Below are 21732 nucleotides of genomic sequence, written 5' to 3'. Positions count from 1 at the left end.
TTTATCTTATTTTATTCAATCCAGCCCGCGCCCGGACGGTTCCAGGAGTGCGCGACCCCTGCTCGGCACACGCGCCCCCGCGCGCAGGCACCACCCCGCCCCGCTGGCGTCGCGCGGCCCGTGCCCGCCCTCCCATTGGCCACGCGAGACCCGTCACGCGCGGCCGCCCCCTGGCGCGGCGGGAGCGCCAGCGCAGGCGCAGTGCCCGCTGAAGGGGGAACGGAGGCGGCGCCGGCAGGACCCGCGCAAGGCGCCTTCCCGCGGGCCGTGCCGGCCGCCGCTCCGAGCCATGCTGCGGGCGTGCCGCCGAGCGGGGCTCGCCGCGGCCAAGCAGGTGAGCGTTCCCCGGGGGAGCCCCGCGACCCATCCCCGCTGAGACCAGCCCTACGACCGGTACGGCCGGGCCAGGCCTGCGGGGAGGGGGGAATCCCTGTGACCGCGGCTCGGCGCGCGCTGAATGACTCCGCACGCGCGGGCCCTGATTGGCTGCGTAGCCTTTGACGGGCGGCCGCGGCCGCCAACGGAGACGAGGGGCCGGGCACTGGTCGTTGGGGTGTACTACCAGTCCCAGCGTGCACCGCGGCAGCACAGCGCGGGACGGAATGAGGCACCACCACAAGGCACGCCGGGACTCTTAGTCCTTTATGTGGTGTTGGGCAGCCGCGTTGCTTGCTGGGGGCTGTAGTCTCGGCCGCCATGGCCGCGCTGGGCCCGCAGCTCCGCTCCGTTGCTCCCGGCCCACAGCCCGGGACAGCGCCGGGAGCCGCGGGCGTGGCCCAGGGCCCGGTGGGGGCTCGCTGGGGACGCGCACGGCCCGGCTGCCCGTACGGATGGCGCGTGGATGGACGGCAGGCGCGCTCCCCAGCGGGAAGGACGTGACCTTGCCTTCCCCGGCGCGGCCTCCCGCGCAGCCCCTGCTGAAGCCGCTGAGTTCGGCCGCCCGGATGGCCGGGAGCGGCGCGCCCCGATGTGTAGCGTGGGGACACGAGTGATGGCAGCGCTCCTGTGTCAGGGGATCTTTCTGTCTGCACAGTGGGACACAACATGCGGTGCCGAGGGCAGAAGTGCCCGTAGGACTTGTTCTGTGTGTTCTAGACCTTTGCCTCTCTTTATCAGCAGAGATAAGGGTGGTGATGTGCTCTGGAGCCTTTTTAAAGCAGTAGGCCAACTTTAGGAAGCCACAGGGATTTATAGGTGAGGGTGACTCCTTTACCAAGGCCCCCTGATAAAAAAATAACCTGATTAGATCACTTTTATATCCTGTTTTCCATCCCAGTGTTTATTACCCTCTGTTCACACGATTTAGCAAAGGAGAAGCTCTAGGTTCTTCCCTCTAAAGCTCCAGCCTTTCCCACTGCAGCAGCTGCATTTCCTCTGCTGCTCTACAGGGCTGGAGAGTCCTTTGGTCACCTGATGGCCACTGAAAAAAGGCTCTGGGGTTCCCTGGCTGTGGAAAGTTTCATCTGGAAGTTGAGAAGACAGAAACCAGGCTTTGGCAGATATTTATCACTTGAGGCTATTTGCATGTGCTTGGCTTTAACAGAATGTGTCTGGAATGACTGTTCAGCTCCAGAACAGCTAGGGTGGTGCTTTGCAGCGGGAAGTTGGTATATAAATATTTGGTGAAAGAGTCACAGAGTGGTTTGGAAAGGGCCTTAAGACTTTCTCATTCCAAACCCCATGCCCTGGACAGGGACACCTTCTACTATCCCACGTTGCTCCAAACCCTGTTCAGCCTGGACGTGGACACTTACAGGGACAGGACATCCACAGTTTCTCAGGGCAAGAACCACACCACCCTCACAGGGCAGAATTTATCCCTAAGAACTGTGCAAACACAGAGATGCCACAGCACTCTCTGAAGTTTGTTATCTGTACCAGATAGTTTATGGTGGAGACTGGGAAAACTTCATTCATTCTTTCCTGTTACTCATTTTTTCCTACTTTCATTCTTTCTGTGTGCTCTTTATTCATTCTTTCCTACTGTGAGCTCTGTGTGTGGAGCAGCAATAGACTTGTAACAAGTAAATTGAAGTGGATTTGACAGAAGGGGATCTTCATCACTTTCAGAAATCTTTTCTGCCACATGTGCTGTGCTGCAGAAAGATTTTTCTCTTGAAGTATTTTTGGAGTTTTCTGTGAAATGAACAGGGCTTTTAGTAAGTGTGTGATATTTGACAGAAGTCTTGAATGATGGGAAGTCAGAGTTCTGTAGTGAGATGTCCTTGTTGAGTCTGATCTCTGTCTTAATGAAGAAAAACTTCTCTGAAGTTTCTGGTTTGCTCTTTCTGTTGAAGTGCACGAATCTCATATTACAGAAATTCTGGAGTAGGATGCTTGAACCTGGTGCCTAAGGGAGGTTGAGCTGGAGCTGAGTGAGCAGAGGATGGTGTGTCCTGGCCATGGATGTATTTGAAGTTACACATAAAGTATAAACCTGCAAGGCAAATTTAATTTGTTTAATGATGTTCTGCCATGCTGTTCTTGCCCTGAGCACTGTGCCAAAGTGAGCTCACTTGGATATCCTTAAATGTCCTTAAATCACTGGGGCTCATAATATTAACCAGTGTGATGTGCCCTGCTAAGTGATTATTGTGGTGATTAAATAGTAGATAATGAATGCAAAATAATAAGTATTAAAAAAGTTGAGAGAAACAAATATAATGTAGAACTGCTGGAGGAGGAGGAAGAAATAGAAACAGCTGCCCTGCAGTGCCCTTGCTGTGGGCATCTTTGTTGTGTCCATGCTGGCTCATCCAAAGAATTTTCTGTCTTCTGCAGGACAGAAAGTCATTTATTTCTGCCTTTTGAAGGGCACAGCAAAGCATGTGTGATGAATTCCTCCAGAATTCTTTGAGGCATTTTTACAAATAAATGACAGGGGTCTGAAAATTTACAAAGTCCTGGAAATTTTGCAAAGGGGAGATTAGAAATTACCTGCTAATTTCCATATTATGATGGTACAACAAATACAAGCAATATTATTGTGGTGGCCAAAAGAGAGTAATACTTATTTAAAAAATGATTTTTTAAAAAAATGGTGATTTTTGGAGGTATTAGTTTATTTGGATGTGAGAGAGGGAAAATTGAACTTGGGCTTCTGTTAATAAAACATGGGTACCTACAGATTTTCATTTGCTGTTCCACTGGCCAGCTGTGGCAATTTGTGTCAGTGACTTGAAAGATGGAGTTGGTGAGGGCTTGTTTTGGGTTTAATTACTGCTCCCATTGCTACATGTGTGAGAGTGCCAGTGCCAGAGATAGAGAGCCTGTGTTTTGGTTCCTCTCATCTTAATGAAAGATAAATAGAAATGAGGATTTGGCTAATTCTAGAACAGTCCAGCTTGGAAGAGATCTCAAAAGATCATCTGGACTAAAATCAATAATCCCTCCAAAAAAACTCTCCTGGTGTATAAAGCATAAACTGCTGAGCTAAGAGGAGCAGGTGTTCTCTGCCTTGGTGGCTCCCTGAGCACAGCCTGATCCCAAGGGCAGGAACTGGTGTTTGCTGAAGGTGTGGAGCCAGATGGGTCCAGTGTTGTGTGCCATCACCAGGTGTGAGTAGGGGTTTTAGCCAGCAGGGACAGGGCTGAGCTGGCCCAGAGGGCAGGTCCAGCCCGAGCTGGATGAGGGAGTGACAGTGGTGCAGGATGGGATCACCTCCAGAAAGCCTGGCCAGGAGCTCAGGAGTGATGGCTGATTTCCAGGGGAGCAGCAGGCAAAATAGCATAATCTCAAAGTGTTGGAAGGGACTGGAAGTTCAGTCTGAATTGATGAATAGAAAATCAGGGGTTTTTCCCTTCTCATTTTACTGGATTGAGCTGTATGCATAATACTGGATTATTTGCTTCTCCTGTGCTTTGTGGTGTAATAGGGACATACTGAGAGTCAGGAGCACATTCAGAAGTTGGTAACAAAATGATTTGTGAGGCTTTTAGTAGTGAAATTCCCCTTTGAAAGGAGCTCTGAAAGAGCCTCAGGAAGTGCTCCTGGAGCAGTCAAGTCAGAAAATCAAAAATGTTACAGAACATATTTATTATTTTGTTGCCCTTTCTATCCATCACAACCTAGAAAACCACCCACGGTGAGGGCTCCTGGAGGTCTCAGGGCTAAGAGGAGCAGGCTTCCTCTTGCTGAACATGTGCTCCTGCTGCTAATTAAAATGTTTTGGCTGCCTTTGTGGAAAGAATCAGAATGCAGTGTTCCTGCCTTTTCCTGTCTGTGCTGTTGGACAAGGATAGGACCTAAACCACAAGAGTTGCGCATATTATTGCCATGTGCAAAAGGAAATAGAGAAACTTGTCTTCTGGGGTTATGTTGTAGTGAAGCATTTCCCAGTTTTTTCTTTTTTAAACAAAAAATTCCCAGTTGGGCAAAATACCTCAACTGTGGGAAAAGTTCATTTTGTGCCTTGTGCTTTGATTTCTCATGAGTCCTGTATTTCCCTGTTAGTAATTCCCATGTGGGGGAAAAATCTCTGAGCCAACAGTGTGTTTTCTTCTGTAGGCTTAGAGTAGCTTAACCAGTCTTTCAGAGGAGATAAAAATCTTGATCATGTGGATCTTGTTGAGTAGAATATAATAAAATATCACTCTTCATATACTAATTTAATTTATATTATAATCTGATGTCTGTCTGAAAGTGTACATGTTGTTAATTCTTTTAAAGAAGTGGTCTTGGTTTGGAAGCTTAAGGAGAATTGCTTATATCTTAAGAATTAAAAGTAGTTTTAAGCATTTAAACAGCTGTTGTTGTGTTCTGCGCCACTCACACTGAGCAATTCTAGTATGTGAGATTGAAATGCACCTGAAACTAACCCAGTTGTACTGCCCAGCACATAAATCAGCAAAATAAATGGGGGAAGAAGCTGGGATAGGGGTTTATTCCTTCTCATTTTTCAGATTTTCAATTCATTTTTCAAAGAATTTTATGGCTTCTTAAAAAGCCCTGAACCTGGAAGCTGCACATGTTCTCAGAAAAGAGTCCAGCGTTGTAGTGCTGGTCAGAGCTGTCCTACAGACACACTGAGGCTGTGGCAGTGGAGCCAGTGAGCCCAGTGCTTCCCTGTGTCCCTGCTGACCCTGCCTCCTCCCCGACAGCTCAGTGCAGCTGTGGGGAGGGAGATGTTTCCCTGTGTCCCTGCTGACCCTGCCTCTCCCCACAGAACAGTCGGTGTGTGAGAGCCTCGCTCCGTCCATCGCGGCTCTACCGCGGATATGCCACCCACTCTGGGGACTCCGGGTACGTAGTGGGGTCTGGGGGGTGGCACTGCTTCTGCATTCACCAGCAGGGGGTCTGCTTCTTGGTTTCACAGGAGAACAGACTCCTGGCAGTGGGATTTCTGTGTGGAGTAAATCCTGTTCTCGTGGAGCATGTTCCTTGTTTGGTTCAGTCAGATTTAGATGAAGAAAATGAAGATAATCAGTATTTATCATGGAAGTTGTGGGTTGGCATCTTACTTTGGGTTAGTCACTAAGCAGTGTTGTACCAGGCTGAAGGTGATTTAAAGCAGGTTCTAGTGGTGGTCCCTAGCTGTAAGCTGAAGACTCACAAACTGTTTGATGTTTGCCATATAATGTAATTTATTTACTTGTGTAATTTATATCCCTTTCACTCTTGTTTCCTCCTCAGTGTTTCCGTGGGCAAAATCATTGGTGCAGGTCTGCTGTTTGTGGGTGGAGGGATAGGTGGAACTGTCCTGTATGCCAGCTATGACAGGCAGTTCCGGGAGAGTGTGGAGAAAGCCATTCCCTACTCTGACAAACTCTTCGAGATGGCACTTGGCCCTGCACCTTCCAGCACACCAGTGTCAAAGAAACCAGTAAGTGTCTCCCATCCACCCTCACACATCCACTTCTCTGGTTTTTAAAGAGAGTGTCTGCACTTAGCTTTCAAATTCTGAATAATTTTGCTTTGTGGTAAGAATTTAAAAAGTTAAAGAATTATAGTTCCTTAAATTAATGAACTCCACCAACTTCCTACTTGGTGCTGCAAAAGTGAAGCTTGTACATTTCCCATTACTATCTCATGATTGTGGTGTGTGGGTTGTAAAGCTTGTTTTTATTTCAGTAAAATAATCTAATAGAATCCCAACTGAATAACTGCTCTGCTTATACTCAGAAATAAAATGGGGAGAGAGAGAGGCAGGTGACAGGCTGGAATTCAGCTGCTTTACCAGAAGCTTACTGTAGTTAGTGGTGTAGCAGAATTACAAGACTTACTCTAAATGAACTTATTTTAAAGAGGACTAAGAACATTCTTGAATAAGTGAAGATTTGAATGGTACAGAGCCAGGTATAAGCATCATGCTTCAAAATCTTAGTGGCACTACCCTGGAGAAAGGAAAATCTGATACTGCCTTTGGCACAACTCTGGAAATTGAAACCTGGAAGTTTCTCTGCTCCTCCATGTGAAAGGAAACACTTCCCAGTAATCAAGACTACTGAAAATCTGCTCCGGCCATTTTTTTTTTTTTTTTTAGCTTTCAGAAGCCATTTGGCCTTCAGGAAACTCAAAATAATTTTAATGGAATTTAAAGAAAGCTGTTCTTAATGAGGGGGGGGAAATATCAGTCAATAAAATTTTCTCTCTTCTTGTTTTAGCTACAGTTTGTGTGATCATCCAAGCTCTTGGTGCCTCCCAGGGAACTTTGCAAGCTAGATTGATCAGCAGAGTTTTCAACTCCCCAGTCATGGCTCTAACCATTTTTACCTTGTGGCTTTCCACAATGGATATTAAGGGATTAATATAAAAAATGTCACAATCCTCTGTGTTTGAGTGTTTATTTGCCCCAACCACCAGCATGGGAAGCCTTTCAAAAGGAAATCAGTGGAGCCAAACTTAGGGTTTTTGTATTCAACACACTCAGAAGTGCTTGAAATATTTGGGGCATGAAAATATTTGTTTTTTATGCATAAGTTAATAAATATTTGTTTATATTGAAAACTGCCACAATTCTACCTGCATTTTTGGAGAGGAGAAAATCATAAAAATTTCTTCTGAATTAAAAATTAGGTCAAGGCATTAGATGTCTGTTTTAAATTGCACTTTGAAGCTCAGATTTATGGTACAGACACCTGGATATGGGAAAGTTCTTTTCCATTATACTGGAGTTGGTGAAATCCAAGCTGTTTGAAAAACTGATGATATTTCTTATTTCTGACTTTTCAAGATACAACAAGGTCCACTGAAGATCTCATCTGTAGCAGAAGTAATGAAAGAGTCTAAACAGCCTGCTCACAAATCCCAGATAGTCAAACCAGAAGGTGCTGCTCCTACAGAGGAAAAAGGAGGTAAATTTATAGAGTGTCATGTACAAAGAAGCAAATGACCTAATGATCTCTTGTGTCATATATGGTAGATTAAAATTGTCCTTTGAATGGTTGAAGGTAAATATTGTAATTTCTTAGAATTTTTTCTTTGCAGGTCATAACATTTGTGTTAAGTGGCTTTAGCTTTTTTCCCCCTATTTTTTAAGAAATGTACTTAATTTAGAGGATATTTGGAATCCAAGATAAATAATTAGTAACCTTCATAGTTTAGATGTGATTGAGACTCAGCAGGAAGAGAACTTTAGGTGCTGGACTCTGAGGCTCTTGCAAGCACAAGATACTTAATTGTGGATAATTACTGGGCTATTGTAAAGCCAGATCAGATGGAGCTTATTTAGAGAGGAGCACTTGTGATGTCTTTTTATGTTTATCTAATGGCTTTGTGTATGTGTAACTAATATCTTGTTGCTGTTTATCCAGGAAATAATTTTCTTCTGGAAATAATAACATCCATATCCAATTAATATTTTTCTACAGAGGAAAAAAATTAAGTCTTATAGCCCTGTTATTTTATTATAGCATTTAGCATGGAATGGTTTGGAAGGGAGCTTAAAAATCATGTAATTTCAACCCCCTGCCAAGGCCAAGCGCACTTTCCACTAGACCCAAAAAGTCCATCCAACTTGGCCATGAGCACTTCCAGGGATGGGGCAGCCACAGCTTCTCTGGGCAGCCTGGTCCAGTGCCTCACCACCCTCATAAGAAAGAATTCCCTCCTAATATCTAATCTAACCCTGCCCTCTGTCAGTGTGAAGCCTTTCCCCCTTATCTTGTCACTCCATGCCCTTGTAGAAGACCATCTCCAGCTCTCATGTAGGAACTGGAAGGTAATTGAAGGTGTCCCTCTACTCCATGCTGAACACACCCAGCTCTCCCAGCCTGTCTCCACAGCAGACGTGCTCCAGCCCTCTGAGCATCTCCGTGGCCCCCTCTGGACTGGCTCCATCAGGTCCATTTCCTTCTTGAGTGGGGGGCCCAGAGGTGGATGCAGCAGTGCAGGTGGGGCCTCACCAGAGCAGAGTAGAGGGGCAGAATCTCCCCCCTTGACCTGCTGCCCACACTGCTGGGGATCCAGCCAGGACACAGGTGATTTCTAGACTGCCTGTGCACATGACAAAGTCATGTTGAGCCTCTCATCCACCAGCACCCCAAAGCCCATCTCCTGGGGCTGTTCTTGATCCATTCTCCCCTCAGCCTGTGTTTGTGCTTGGACTTGCCCCAACCCAAGTGCCGGATGTTGCACTTGGTCTTGTTGTTGAGCTTCATGAGGCTCACTGTCCCACCTGGAGCCTGTCCAGGTCCCTTCCCTCAGCTGGATGCCATCAGCAAACCTGTTAAGGGTGCATCAGTCCCACTGCCCAGGTCACTACAAAGATGTTTAACAGTCCTGGTCCCAACAGTGACCTTGAGGAACACACTTATCACTGGTGTCCCGTGGACATTAAGACATTGACCACAACTCCTTGGGTACAACCATCCAGCCAGTGCCTTATCTACAGAGTGGTTCATCCATCAGATCCATGTCTCTCCAGTTTAGAGATAAGGATGTCATGCAAGACAGTGGCAAATGCCACTTCAAATTTCTGAAAGCCAGGGAAAGATGATGTCACTTGCTCTTCCCTTATTCAGCAACTCTGCTCCCTCACTGGAGGATCTCATCTACTCTGTCATCCTGCTCAGGCAGCCTGAAGCAGATCTCCAGTGTAAATGTCACCTATCCCTACACTCCCTCTAATCCTGACCATAAACTGTTGATTGGCTCCTCATCCATTCCCAGGCAGAGCTCCATTCACACACAACTGACAAGTTGGTCATTGACAAAGAGGGTGATTGCACTCCCCTGCCAGGCCTTCCTAAAGAGCTTTCATCCTTCCATTCCAACCCTCCAGTCACAGTTGCCATCCCACCATGTCTCCACAAAGTGAGGTTCCCTTTTCCTGGGCCCCCCTCCCATCAGCTTTGGTTTAAGCTCCTCCTCACCAGCTCAGCAGGCCCCTGGCTGAAGATGCTCTGGCCATGGTTCTGTGGCACATGGAGCCCATCTCCCCAGCTGTACTAACCGGTGTGTTCTGCAACTGTGTTTAACAGCAGGCAAGGCTGCAGCACAGATCATCTCTGCAACAGGGGTAGCCGTGTCGGTGCCAGCTCCGGGGATACAGACTGAAGAAGGTGAAAAAAAACATGTGAATACAATGAAGAAAACCCAAATCCTCTAGCTTCATGTGCATGCATTCTTGCTTCTGTGTTGGTATTTGTCATTGTTAAAAGGTGTGAGTTTCTGTGCCTTGTGCTGAAAACTTCCATCATCTGTTAATAGATTTTGGACACAGTGAGAGCTGTAGATGACTGGGACAGGTATAGGTGTGAGCTCAAGAGCAAAGCCTGCCTTTGTGCTGAACTGAACTTGCACATTCCAGTTTGCCTCTGTTCTTGGTGGCTTTGTGATTGCTGTTCAGTAGGGCATCTCTGCCCAGGGACAAGTGAGGAAACTGTGTTTGTTAAACTCAACAAGAGACACCAGCCTTGAGATTATGGTCTATTCCAGATGTGATTAGATTATATTAATTATTTTAGTTATGAACATTTCATAGAAAGCATGCCAGGGTTAAGTACATGCTGCAGAGTAACATCACCATTATTCAGAGGTGACCTGATGGCTTTTGTTGCAGCTTGAGGCTGAGCTCTGAGCCGTCTCTTCAGTTCAGATGCAACTTGCTGTTGATCTTGAGAGTGTTAATTAGGTCAATTCTCACTCTTAAAGGCATTTTTAGTGGTTGTAGGCAAGGGAATGGAGTATAATTGTGATCCACCATAGCCTTCTCACTCATCCTTCGTTGTTTTGGTTGGGCTCTGTAAGCATGCCAGAGGAGAACTGAGAAAAAGCAAGAAAGGAGATTCACTTGAAATTTAACCTTGGCTCTGTAGGTGTTTCTCATTTCCTGCTTTGCCTTTGACTTCTGAGTCTTGTGTAATTTTGTAACTAGACAATGGAAAAATCTCCAAATGCATGGGAGGTGTCCATGCTCTTGTCTTTAAGTTGTGAGACTGGCCTTTGTAGTTATGGATATAAAGATTCTTCAGGTAGTTCCAGCATGGTGAACAGAAGTCAGATCTATAAAGTGATACCAGCTATAAAAATCAGTTTTGATAAAGTTACTTCCCTACAAGTAACCTCTGTACACTAATTTGGACTCTCCACTTAAGCAGCTTGACTCTTTTTTTTGTTTCTGAGTAGGAAAACAACACGAAGGTTCCCATGCTGTAAAAGAACGGCCACCAGAAGAAGTTGCAGCCCGGCTTGCCCAGCAAGACAAAGAGGAGCAAGAGAAGGTATCAGGTGAGTCCACACTGTCACTGTTCCTGTGTGTGTTGCATGGGACAGAACTGTGAAATTGCACTGGCTTTACAGTCCTCAGCTCCTTACACACCTCTTGGATGTGGGAGTGGTGGTGAAGCTTCTTCCACCCACTCATAAATAACTGAGAATTGAAGAATTATGGAAAAATTGGGGTTGGAATAGACTTCAGGGTTCAAGGAAAATATGAAAATTCGTTTCCAGAACCATTAGAACAAGTGAACATGGGATACACCTGCACCCCCCTCCAGTCCCATGGGAGAGGTCTTCCACTGGGTGGTGTTTTGCTCTCCTCAGTACCTCTGCTCTTAATGAGGAGAGCATTTTGATGATCTTCTTCTGTAGGCTGCTGTTTAATTCCCAAAGTGCCCAGCCCTTTTAGATCATAGAAAATAATTTAAGAGACGTAGAGGCTGAAACATATTATTTTATTAGTTATAAAGTTCTTTTCTTTATTGTTTAATTGACTTAAATTTTTTTTCCAGCCCTTGCAGCAACTCTAGAAGGAGCCCTAAACACAACAGCTCGTGTAACCCTTCAGGCTATCACTGCTCAGGAGTCAGCTGTGCAAGCAGTGAATGCCCATTCCCAAATACTGAAGGATGCCATGGATGATTCTGAGGTAAACTGGACAAGTGGGGACAATTTTTTCTTTTTCATTGGGTTCAGCAAAACTTCAGTCTGAATTAAAAATAATCTTGGAATCTCTTCTTGCAATGCCTTTATCATAGTTTTAACTCACCTTTCCACTTGTGAAATGTGGTATAATCAAATAATGCAGTGGTTTTGATTTTGAATTTTGTAGTTTTTTTTTTTTTCCAACTCCTCTATTTGCTTTTTGCAAGAAGAAAATTCAAGTTAAGACAATAATAATTTTCACACTGTATTTTAATTAATTTTATTTTAATTCCCAAGACTGTTTACCTAGTTAAGATCATTCTGTCCACCCCAATAATTCCATTCAACTTTTTCCCTTTGCCAACATTCTCTTGCTGGATTGTTTGTTTCTTGTCAGGAAATAAGAAGGAGATGTACAAGTGATAAAATTTGTGGTGTGCTCATGCCAGAGTTTGTGTGGGTCTGCCACTGCCCATTCAGTTCTGGAGCAGAGACAGAATTCAGTTGTTAATCAATTAGCAGGGACATGGGCACCCAACCAACCACTCAAGACTTAATCTAGTAGTTAGTAAAATAACTGCCTAAAGAGATTGCTTTTAAGCTTAATTACTAAGCTTAATTTAAAATCAACTTTAAAGTATTATGGTACTTTAAGTATTAAGCTTAAAAGCAATTTTAAAGTATTAAAGTATTGTAATACATGTGGAAATTTCCCCACTATAGGTTGTGCACCATACAGTGATTCTCATGTAAGCTCTTCTGGGTGAATAAAGGTCTGTGGCTCAGGAAGAAAAAAACCCATTAAGAATCAAACAAAACCAAAACAAAATATTGGAAGAGAAATATCACTTGTAAAGCTTCCAGCTGTGCTGTTGAAAAACACAAGAATGGTGCTCAGCTTGAGGGAAATGTTCAGTGACCAGGCTTCCCCTGTGTGGTAACCATTGTTCAGTGATTGCCATGACCCTAATGAGGAGTCTGTGCTTCCCAGGATGCTGGGGGGAAGAAATCCTCGCAGTGGCGCACGCTGGATGAGGCGCTGAAGGACCGCAGGAGAGCCATGGATGAAGCTGCTGATGCCCTCCTGAAAGCCAAGTGAGTTGCTGGATTTAAGTCTTGGAGTAAAAAGTTACATTGCTCATGTGAGAGCTGGCAAACACCAGATGTGTTTCTAGAAAGAATGGAGTCACCTGTGTTCATATTGAACCATCTTTTGATTTGGCACAAACAATATTCATTCAATATTGTTTGTGCCAAATCAAAAGATGGTTTAATACTCATTAGCCATGAGAATTTTAATTTGACATGTGCAAATCTTGGGTGCCTGTGCACAAAGTCCTCCATGTAGCAGAGAGTCTGAAACAGTCCTGTTCTTTTAAAGAGCTTATTTATCTCCTTAGTCCTAACATAGAGTGCTGGTAAGTTCAAGTAAGATGAAAAAAAAAATCCACAGTCCTTTTAGTAGTATTGTTGAATAATTTTGTTAATAATAAATGTATTGTAAAGACTTCAGTCTGGAGAAGAGAAGGCTCTGGGAGATCTTCAGGCACTCCAACACCTAAAGGGGATACAGGAGAGCTGGGGAGGGACTTTTTACAAAGGCAGAACAAGGCGGAATGGCTTCAACTGACAGAGGACTGATTTAGATTGGATATTAGGAAGAAATTCTTCCCTGTGAGAATAGTGAGGCCCTGGCACAGTTTGCTCAGAGAAGCTGTGGCTGCCCTGTCCCTGGAGGTGTTCCAGGCCAGGCTGGGTGGGGTTCTGAGTGACCTGTTCCAGTGGAAGTTGTTCCTGCCCATGGCAGGGGGTGGGATGAGATGATCTCTAAAGTCTCTTCCAAGCCAAACTGTTTGAGGGTGACTCCATGACTGCACTTTGGCTGCAAGGTTTAATTTTTTCCTTTGGCAGTTCCCTGTGTCCACAGAATTGCTTTTAAGCAATTTGATTTTTACTGAGCACATGGCTAAGAAAAACTTGAATTCTGAATGGCAGCAGTGTTCATACCTTGGGGTCTGTATGATCTGTGTTGATGTGCCCTGAATGTGGTCTGTGGGCACTGAAGGAGCAGAAATAAAATGACAAACAGTATCTCCAAGATGCCCTTGTAGTGCGGTTAGAAATAAATTTGTAAACCCTTTGATGCTTCTAAGGCTGAGAGGGTAACATCATCCTTGAATCTGCATGGTTGCTATCACATTACAAACTTCACTTATCTTTGGTGTTGCTGGGCTGACTGAAATTTGTGGGAGGTGTAATTGAGGTTTCATTGTTAAAACAAAGCTAATGCAAACCCCACATGCAGCAGCTTTCATTCTCTATTGCTCTACTGGATATCTTTGCTTTTATTATTTTCTTAATTTACTTATTTTAAATCTTGTTCCTTATTCTAATGAGGTCATTGAAAACCTCCATTGGTTTGAATGGATTTGGAAAAGGAACATTTTTTCACTTTTTCCTTGATTTCCAATTGTGCTAGAGGAAAGCATTTCTTTCCTAATTACAAAAACCCATAATCTATCTTTACAGATTCTCTCCCTATAAATTCTCTCCCATCCTCATTAATCTCCACCAGTCACCATGTCCAAAACACTTCTGCAAGAGTAAGCCATCTATATTAAAAATGTTTCCTTGCTGCTGTTACGTGCTGGAAATGTCTGCTGTATAATTCTAACCCAATTTTAATCTCTAATTCTAGTTTTACTAATACTAACTCCTTCCAGTGAAATTCCATCTTCCCTCCAGCTAAATCCTGAATACTAATTGCAGTATAAATAATTCTCATTGTACATGGAATAGCCACACTGACATCTTTAGGTTTCAGGCTGTGGGAAAAAAGTAATCCTTAGTCAAAGCATCTTAGAGTTGGTAGATAGGAAGCACCAGTAGAGTTACCCAGTAGTTGTTCCTGTGAATACCAACGACATAAAGTACATTTTCTTTGGGTGATAAGCTCTGTTTGTATTACATTTAGCAGCTGCTTCTCTTTTCAGAGAGGAGTTAGAGAAGACAAAGTGTGTCATCGAGCAGGCCAAGAAGTCTCAACTGGCAGGAGCCAAACCTCACATTGTTGCTGCAGAAGAAAATCTCCATCATATGATTGTGGACTTGGACAATGTGGTGAAAAAGGTAAGGCTTCCTCAGACTGTTTACAATTGCCTCTAGAGTGGGGACTCTGTGACAGCTTCTGCAGACCACTCATTCCCATTCCTCTGCAAGGGGTGAGATATTTCATAGAATCACAGAAAATGATGAGATAGAAGGGACACACCAGGATCATTGAGTCCAACTCCTGGTCCTGCACAGGACAGGACACCCCAAGAATGCCATCCTGTGCCTGTGAATGGTGTCCAAACATTTCTTGAGCTCAGACAGGCTCTGTGCTGTGACCACTTCCAGTGCATTGTAAATCCATCCTCTTGCTCAGAGGATGGATTTACAATGCTGTGCTCAGGCTTTGAGCTGGGTATACTGCCAGTAATCAGACATGGCAAGATCTTCATGAGAACTTGAACTCTGTCTTGAAAGAGCCTCCAGGTGGCTTGATGGTCCCAGTCCTTTCTGGTGGCAACTTGTAATTCTTCACTTGATTCCAAGGTAATTTACCACAAGGTTAGGGAGAAGTTCAATGTGTGCTAATGATTTGGTTGTAAATCACTTTGAAGTTCAAAAGACTGGGAAAGGAATGTAAAGGTTTATGTCCCTTTGCAGGACAGCTGGTAATTCATCAGGTGTGTTTGGAGTGAATATAGCCTGATAGTGGGAACATCAGAACTCACTGAGGATGGCAGCAATCACAGGCATCACTTACTAGGCCTGTATGATGGCTGTGAGCAGAGAAAAGGGGCTGGAGATGTTTAAGATATAAACTGAATTCAAGATACTCTTGGTCCTGTCCAGGCTACAGACTGGCTGTGTAGTAACAGTGGGCATGTGAGGCAAACTAGATTAATTAAATTTCCAGCAAATAATTATTGTGTTGGAGAAGTTTAATATCACAAGGTAGGTTTTTGTGCTCTCCCAAGTGAGTTTGCCTTGTTTGGGCTGGGAATTGATATGTGCCAGCATCCCAGGGCTTAGCTTTAAATGCTATGTGCCTTCAGTTTCAACCCTTGTCTTGAAAAGCAAATGAATCTCACCCTTGTTTGTTCCAGGTTCAGGCAGCACAGTCTGAGGCTAAGATTGTGGCTCAGTACCACGAGCTGGTGGTCAAAGCCAGAGAGGAGTTCCAGAAGGAGCTGGACAGCATCACCCCTGATGTGAAGCCTGGCTGGAAGGGGATGAGTAAGTCTCCCATTGGAGAGGGGTCACCTTGTCCTTGTTGCACTGTGGTTTGTAATGCATGACCACTCAATGTCCACCATCCCAGTTTTCAAATTTTCACAGTATTTGGTTGGTCTGAAGTGAAAATGATTTCACAACTAAATTAAATGATCTAAAGCAGGTGGTGTGAAGAGAATCAGTTCTATCTGTGCTGTATGGGAAGTATCACAAAACGTAGCTCTTGTGTGGTAAATATCATACTGTTGTATGAACATCTCTCCCCTCCCTGGTATATCAGGAAGGGAGTCAGGTCATTTGAGATTTCAATCAAATCTGATGTTAAACAGTAATCAAATACTTGGTTGACTCTGTGATTAGAGGAATTATAAAACACCGTTGTTACAGGGTGATGAAGAATTTCCTGAATTTTTCTACATCATCACTGAAACGGAGAGGTTTCTTTGTTTATACCCTGCCTGCCCCAGGAGAGGTTTCTTTGTTTATACCCTGCCTGCCCCAGTACATTTTATTTCTGAACTAAACTGACACAGTAACACACCTGTAGCAACAGCCAGTGCTGCACAAAAGCAGTGGTCAGCTCACCCCCAGTAGTGCTCCCTGCACACTCCTTGCCACAGGTGCCCTTGCTCACCTTAGCTGCTTTCATTTTAAAGACAAGCAGAGTTGCAGGAGGTGGATTGCGTGTGTTCACCATTACTGTGGGTGAGCTCCTGCAAGAACCCATGTCTGGTATGTCAATGGAACAATTACTGTCTGTGATAGTTCAAAAAAATTAATTCCCTAAAACACTCACATTGCCAGATATTTTCACTCAGGGTTTAACATAAATTTACTAAGTGATCTCAGACTTTTCTAGCTGATGTATTCAGAAGCAGCTGTTAAGGCTTTATTTCCAAGTTAGACATTTTTTTATAGAAGTAATAACTGTCATTTGAAAAAAATTGTGTCAGTATTGCCTTAATATTTTTCTTGAATTATACAATGCAGAATTACAACTGATTTTCTTTAACCTACTTTATGCTTTAGGAATGTGGACCTTAGTCCACAAAATAATTTTCCTGGCTAAATGAATACACCAGACCTTTGGAATGGTCAGTTTTCATTTAAAAAACAGCCAACCTCACACCCAGTCTATTGGGGGGAAAATATTTGAAATTAGGAAATTGTTTGTGCAGTTTGCTTTTGGAGTGTTATTAGTTCTGAAAAAAAACCCAACTTATTTAGGCTCCTTGGGGATGGAGCTGCCTTTCCTTTCACAGGACAAAATATTGGGTTTTGTGATCACTGCCCTTTTGTGGGAGGAAAGGGAAGCTCCTGGTGGCTTCCATGTGCCCCAGTTCTTACTGGTGTGGCTTGCCTGGAGCACATGGGACAGACTTGTTGGGGTCCCTGACTCTCACTGCCACTGGGGAATTTGTTTCTTCACCAACTGCTTCTGTTTGTAAGACCCTAAAAATGGCAGACTAAAATTTCAAGTGTCCTGTTACACTTTCCTACTTCAAACTTCTGTTCCTTGCTTCAGCTGAATTTAAGTGTCCATCTGTGGGTTTCCAAGGGTGGTTTTAGTGGTTGGGTTGTCTTGGGCTACATCTTGCCTGTAACACAGAGTCTTTTATACTCCACATACTGTTCTTCCTGAATTCCTAAGGACTTGGTCTCATGTTTAAGTCACTGTAGATAAGCTCTTAGTTTTCTATTTAACTTTTGCATGACTGCCTTGCTGTAGTGAATGTGCATTAACTTTTCCAACTTCTTTCTGTTGCAGAGATAACTGACTTAGGTGAGTCACTGTCACTTGTTCTTGTCCCTTGAAAGTTACATCTCTTCTCTTTGTCCTTTTTTATGTTTGTGTGGGGCATGGCTTTAAGTTACAGGCAGTTATCAACAAAGGGTGAAATGTGGCACACCTAGAACATTTCAGGCTGAGGTATGCCTTGGGACCTTTTCCAGACATGTTGCACTCTTGGCTTAAACCACAGAGGGATCTTTTTGTAACACTGTTACATCCAACAGCTGAGCTTGGTCTGCTGGTCTTTCCTGCTGGACAGTGAGCACCATCGCTCTATGTCCTCCTGTGCCAGTCCTTTGTCCAGCACTCAACAGGAGGGTGACTGAAGGACTGTGCAATCTTGCTTGCTTTAGACCCTGCAGGAATGCTTTCCCAAGTAGTCCCAGCTTTCCATACAGATTATTTAGCTGGCAGCCAGTGCAAAATGAGCTGCAGCATTTTATAAAGCCCTTCTCAGGTCACCAAATGCTGCAGGGTTAGCTTGGGTCCTCCGGTCCCAGGTACAGTGTGGTTGTGAATTGTGCTGCCCTCTGAGTAGCCAAATCTTAAAGGTACAATCTGGGGTAAGGAATCTGATTAGGAGCAGTTCATCTGGAGGACTGTCAAAGAGAAAATGTAATTCTGTCTGTCCCTCACAGTGACATCCCCTGCTGCTCTGTGTGCTGGCAGAGGGGAAAATATGTGGTGGTGTAAAAACCCAAGAAATGACAGAGCTGTTGACAGTCTCTGAGTGCGACATGGGTATGGAAATGTAAATTACAGCTGGGAATAATTTGGAAGAAACCAAGATAATTTCTCTCCTGGAATGAAAATACAGTTCAGAAAGTGGTCTCAGGTGGGCATTAGCACAGGTCAAGGGCTTGAAGTGCTCAGAGACCTTCCCTAGAACAAGCTCACTGGTCAGTAATCCCTTGGAGCTGGAGAGCACTCAGGTGGGAGGCGGGGGGACCCTGCAGCATTTTCCCTGTGGTTGCCATCCCCTCCTGATGCCCAGTGTTCCCTGCAGCTGGGCAGCTGTCCACAGATGACCTGAACTCGCTGATCGCGCACGCCCACCGGCGCATCGACCAGCTGAACCGCGAGCTGGCTGAGCAGCGCGTGCGCGAGCAGCAGCACATCGAGTCCGCCCTGGAGAAACAGAAACTTGAAGATAAAAAAGCATTTGAGGCAGCCGTGGCCAAAGCGCTGGAGCGTCACAAAAATGAGATTCAATTAGAACAAGAGAGGAAGGTAAAGTGGATAAAGCACCTGGTTAAATCTTTGGGTCAAAAAGAAGGTAGAAGAGTTAATGGAAAAGGCCAGAGGGACAGCTGGGATGTTCTGGGTAGTGGGAGACTTCACATGGGTGACTCCCAAGCTAAACATGAAAAGGAATCACAGAATCACAGAATAATGAGGTTGGAAGAGACCTCTAAGATCATTGAGTCCAACCTGTGCCCTCACACCTCAACTAGACTATAGCACCAAGTGCCATGGCCAGTCTTTTTTTTAAACACATCCAGAGATGGTGATTCTACCACCTCCCTGGGAAGAGCATTCCAGTACTTTGTTATTCTTTCGGTGAAAAATTTCTTCCTAATATCCAACCTATACCTTCCCTGACGTAGCTTGAGACTGTGTCCTCTTGTTCTTCAGGAGATGCTGAGCAAGGAAACTGCTGCAAAGTTAGAATGGTGAAATCATACAAGGAATGACTTTGTGAAGTTACTTGGCTCCTGTTGGAGACAGGATTACTGGGTCAAAAGAAATCCTAGAATGATTTGGGTTAGAAGGGATCTTCAAGATCTCCTTGTTCCAACCTCCCGCCATGGGCAGGGACAGCTTCCACTAGACCAGGTTGCTCCAAGCCCCATTGAACATGATCTTGGGAAGGGGTTGGGGCTTCTCTGGGCAGTCTGTGCCAGTGCCTCACTACCCTCACTGAGAATTTCAGGGTTTGATCTGACCTTGTGCAGCCATTATAGGGCTCTGCATGGAAAAGTTAAAGTCTCTTGGGTTTGGAAACTCATTTATAAACCAGCTTCCAAAAGTGTTTGATTTGACATGTTACTGTATTTTTTATATACTACTTTGGTAGCTGCACTAAGTGCCTACTGAGTAACCAGCAGTTACTCACATGGTGAACCACAAATCTATTCCTTAATGTGCCTAGGAAAAGGCTCAGCTGTAAAACTGGACCTCAGCAGGTCTTTAAACTGAAAGAGAGGCTGTCAGTGCCACTGCTCTGACACATGCCCCCAGTACTCACTGTCACAGATCACTGCTGTGATCCTGTGACAGTGTGACAAGCAGCTGAGCAGCAGTGGTGCATTACACCCCTCGTGTGTGTGCAGGTGGAAGAGGTGCGGGAGGTGATGGAGAGCGAAATGCGGACGCAGCTCCGGCGCCAGGCTGCTGCCCACACCGACCACCTCAGAGACGTCCTGAAGATCCAGGAGCAAGATCTAAAGGTGGAATTTGAGCAGGTAAGGGAGAGGAGCTCCCAGGGGAATTAAAGGGATATTCAAACCCTTGCAAAGCACACGTTTCATGTGACAAGAATCCTGAAACATGTTCCAGGGGATGGAAGTAGGGGCTGGGGAGAAAAGCAAGCTTACTTTGAGGTGATACAGAGTGACTCAGTGTGTAGGTTTTATTCTGACTTGTCTGAAAAGCTTTTGCTATAGGTGATAAATTTTTGACACAAGTGCAGTAACTGTTAAATTCACCCCAATAAGGTTTCCTACTGGTATATTGTTTTTACTGTATGCATTGGCCCTAACAAGGACAACAGATGTATAGAAATGTCTTTAAAATAAGGTAAATATTATTAACCAGCTGTTTCTGTTACTTGTATTATTGTTTCAGAACCTATCGGAGAAGCTCAGTGAACAGGAGATGCAGTTCAGACGCCTTACTCAGGAACAGCTTGACAATTTCACCTTGGATATAAACACTGCCTATGCCAGGCTGAAGGGAATTGAGCAAGCAGTCGAGAGTGAGCACTGAATTCCTCTTTCTTTAAGGACTGTGTTCCCCAAAGGCTCCTTGCCCAAACTTGGGCATCTAGCCTGTGTGTAGCTCACACTGCTGAGCACCCAGCAAATCCCAGATGAGCAAGTCCAAGGTGGTTCTTCCAAGAGTTGTCTTGTTCTGGCTCTAAGCTGTGGGACAGACTTGCTTTAGAGCCCGTGCTGAGGGGATGGCTGCTTTGGAAAGGGTGGAGAGGGATGGCTCTTGCTGCTTGTTCTCAAATCTGAGTTTGCCCAACTGAGAGCCCCTTCTTGGCTTGCCTTGCAGGTCACGCAGTAGCTGAAGAGGAGGCCAGGAAGGCCCATCAGCTGTGGCTCTCCGTGGAAGCACTCAAATACTGCATGAGGTCAGGCACAGGGGACAGTCCCACGGAGCCCCTGGGCAGTGCGGTGAAGGCCATCAAGGCCAGCTGCGCCGACAACGCCTTCACAGAAGCCTTAACAGCAGCTCTGCCGCAGGAGTCCCTGACGCGGGGCGTGTACAGCGAGGAGGCCCTCAGAGCACGCTTCTACACTGTCCAAAAACTGGCAAAACGAGTGGCCATGATCGATGAGACCAGGAACAGCCTGTACCAATACTTCCTGTCCTACCTGCAGTCGCTGCTGGTGTTCCACCCTCAGCAGCTGAAGCCACCGGCTGAGCTCGGCCCAGACGACCTCGACACGTTTAAGTTACTGTCTTACGCTTCCTACTGCATCGAGCACGGAGATCTGGAGCTGGCAGCCAAATTTGTCAACCAGTTACGAGGGGAGTCCAGGAGGGTGGCACACGACTGGCTGACGGAAGCGCGGATGACCCTAGAAACCAAACAGATTGTGGATATCTTGACAGCATACGCCAGTGCTGTGGGGTTGGGAACAACTCAAGTGCAGTGAGCTAGGATTGGAGCTTTGGAGGCAGTTCAGCTGTTCTGGGCCAGAGAGAAATCCCATGATCTCCTGAGGGTTCAAACAGAGCTGTTGGCAGGGGCTGGAAGGAGAAATCAAAGCACGGGTACCGTCTTGTTTCCTTGCACTGTATTTAATTTCACCATCTGTTGTATTTTTGTTGGTTTTGAGTTGTCATGACAACCAACTTCAGGAAGCTTCCCTACAATTTGTGTAAGAATTAATGTTTCCCCATCTTACCAAATGGGCTAGTGATCGAACCAAAATAATGTTTGTAACCTGCCATTAATCATTTGCCACTTTGTCAGCTGAATAAAACAAGACTTCAACCACTTGCTCCTGCTGTTTAAGTCTCCTGTTTAAACATCAACTGCAGCTGGGCAGTACAAAGCTCAGTCTATCTGCATGACCTGAAGAGTTAAAACTCTAATTTTCTTCCTTCAAGGAGCAAGAAAG

At 45.1% G+C, this 21732-nt stretch overlaps 1 protein-coding gene across 4 annotated transcripts; it reads left to right on the top strand.

Moving 5' to 3' along the window:
• Positions 1-182: 182 nt before the first annotated feature.
• On the top strand, positions 183-21612 carry IMMT (inner membrane mitochondrial protein). Of its 4 annotated transcripts, XM_030239634.2 has the most exons (15): positions 183-334; positions 5165-5241; positions 5632-5821; positions 7172-7292; positions 9420-9500; positions 10567-10668; positions 11172-11308; positions 12296-12399; positions 14298-14433; positions 15459-15588; positions 17354-17368; positions 18384-18607; positions 19711-19842; positions 20225-20354; positions 20657-21612. In XM_030239634.2, the coding sequence occupies exons 1-15, from the start codon at positions 290-292 to the stop codon at positions 21262-21264; spliced, it is 2232 nt and encodes a 743-aa protein (XP_030095494.1). In that variant the 5' UTR covers positions 183-289; the 3' UTR covers positions 21265-21612. The 4 variants fall into 4 exon arrangements, with proteins under 4 accessions (XP_030095494.1, XP_050830132.1, XP_030095495.1 ...); XM_050974175.1 differs by lacking the exon at positions 9420-9500; XM_030239635.2 differs by lacking the exon at positions 17354-17368.
• Positions 21613-21732: the final 120 nt, after the last annotated feature.

Source organism: Serinus canaria, chromosome 4 (assembly GCF_022539315.1).
Source record: "Serinus canaria isolate serCan28SL12 chromosome 4, serCan2020, whole genome shotgun sequence".
In the NCBI taxonomy this organism is placed as follows: Eukaryota; Metazoa; Chordata; class Aves; order Passeriformes; family Fringillidae; genus Serinus; species Serinus canaria.
This window is presented reverse-complemented; position numbering and strand designations above follow the sequence as displayed.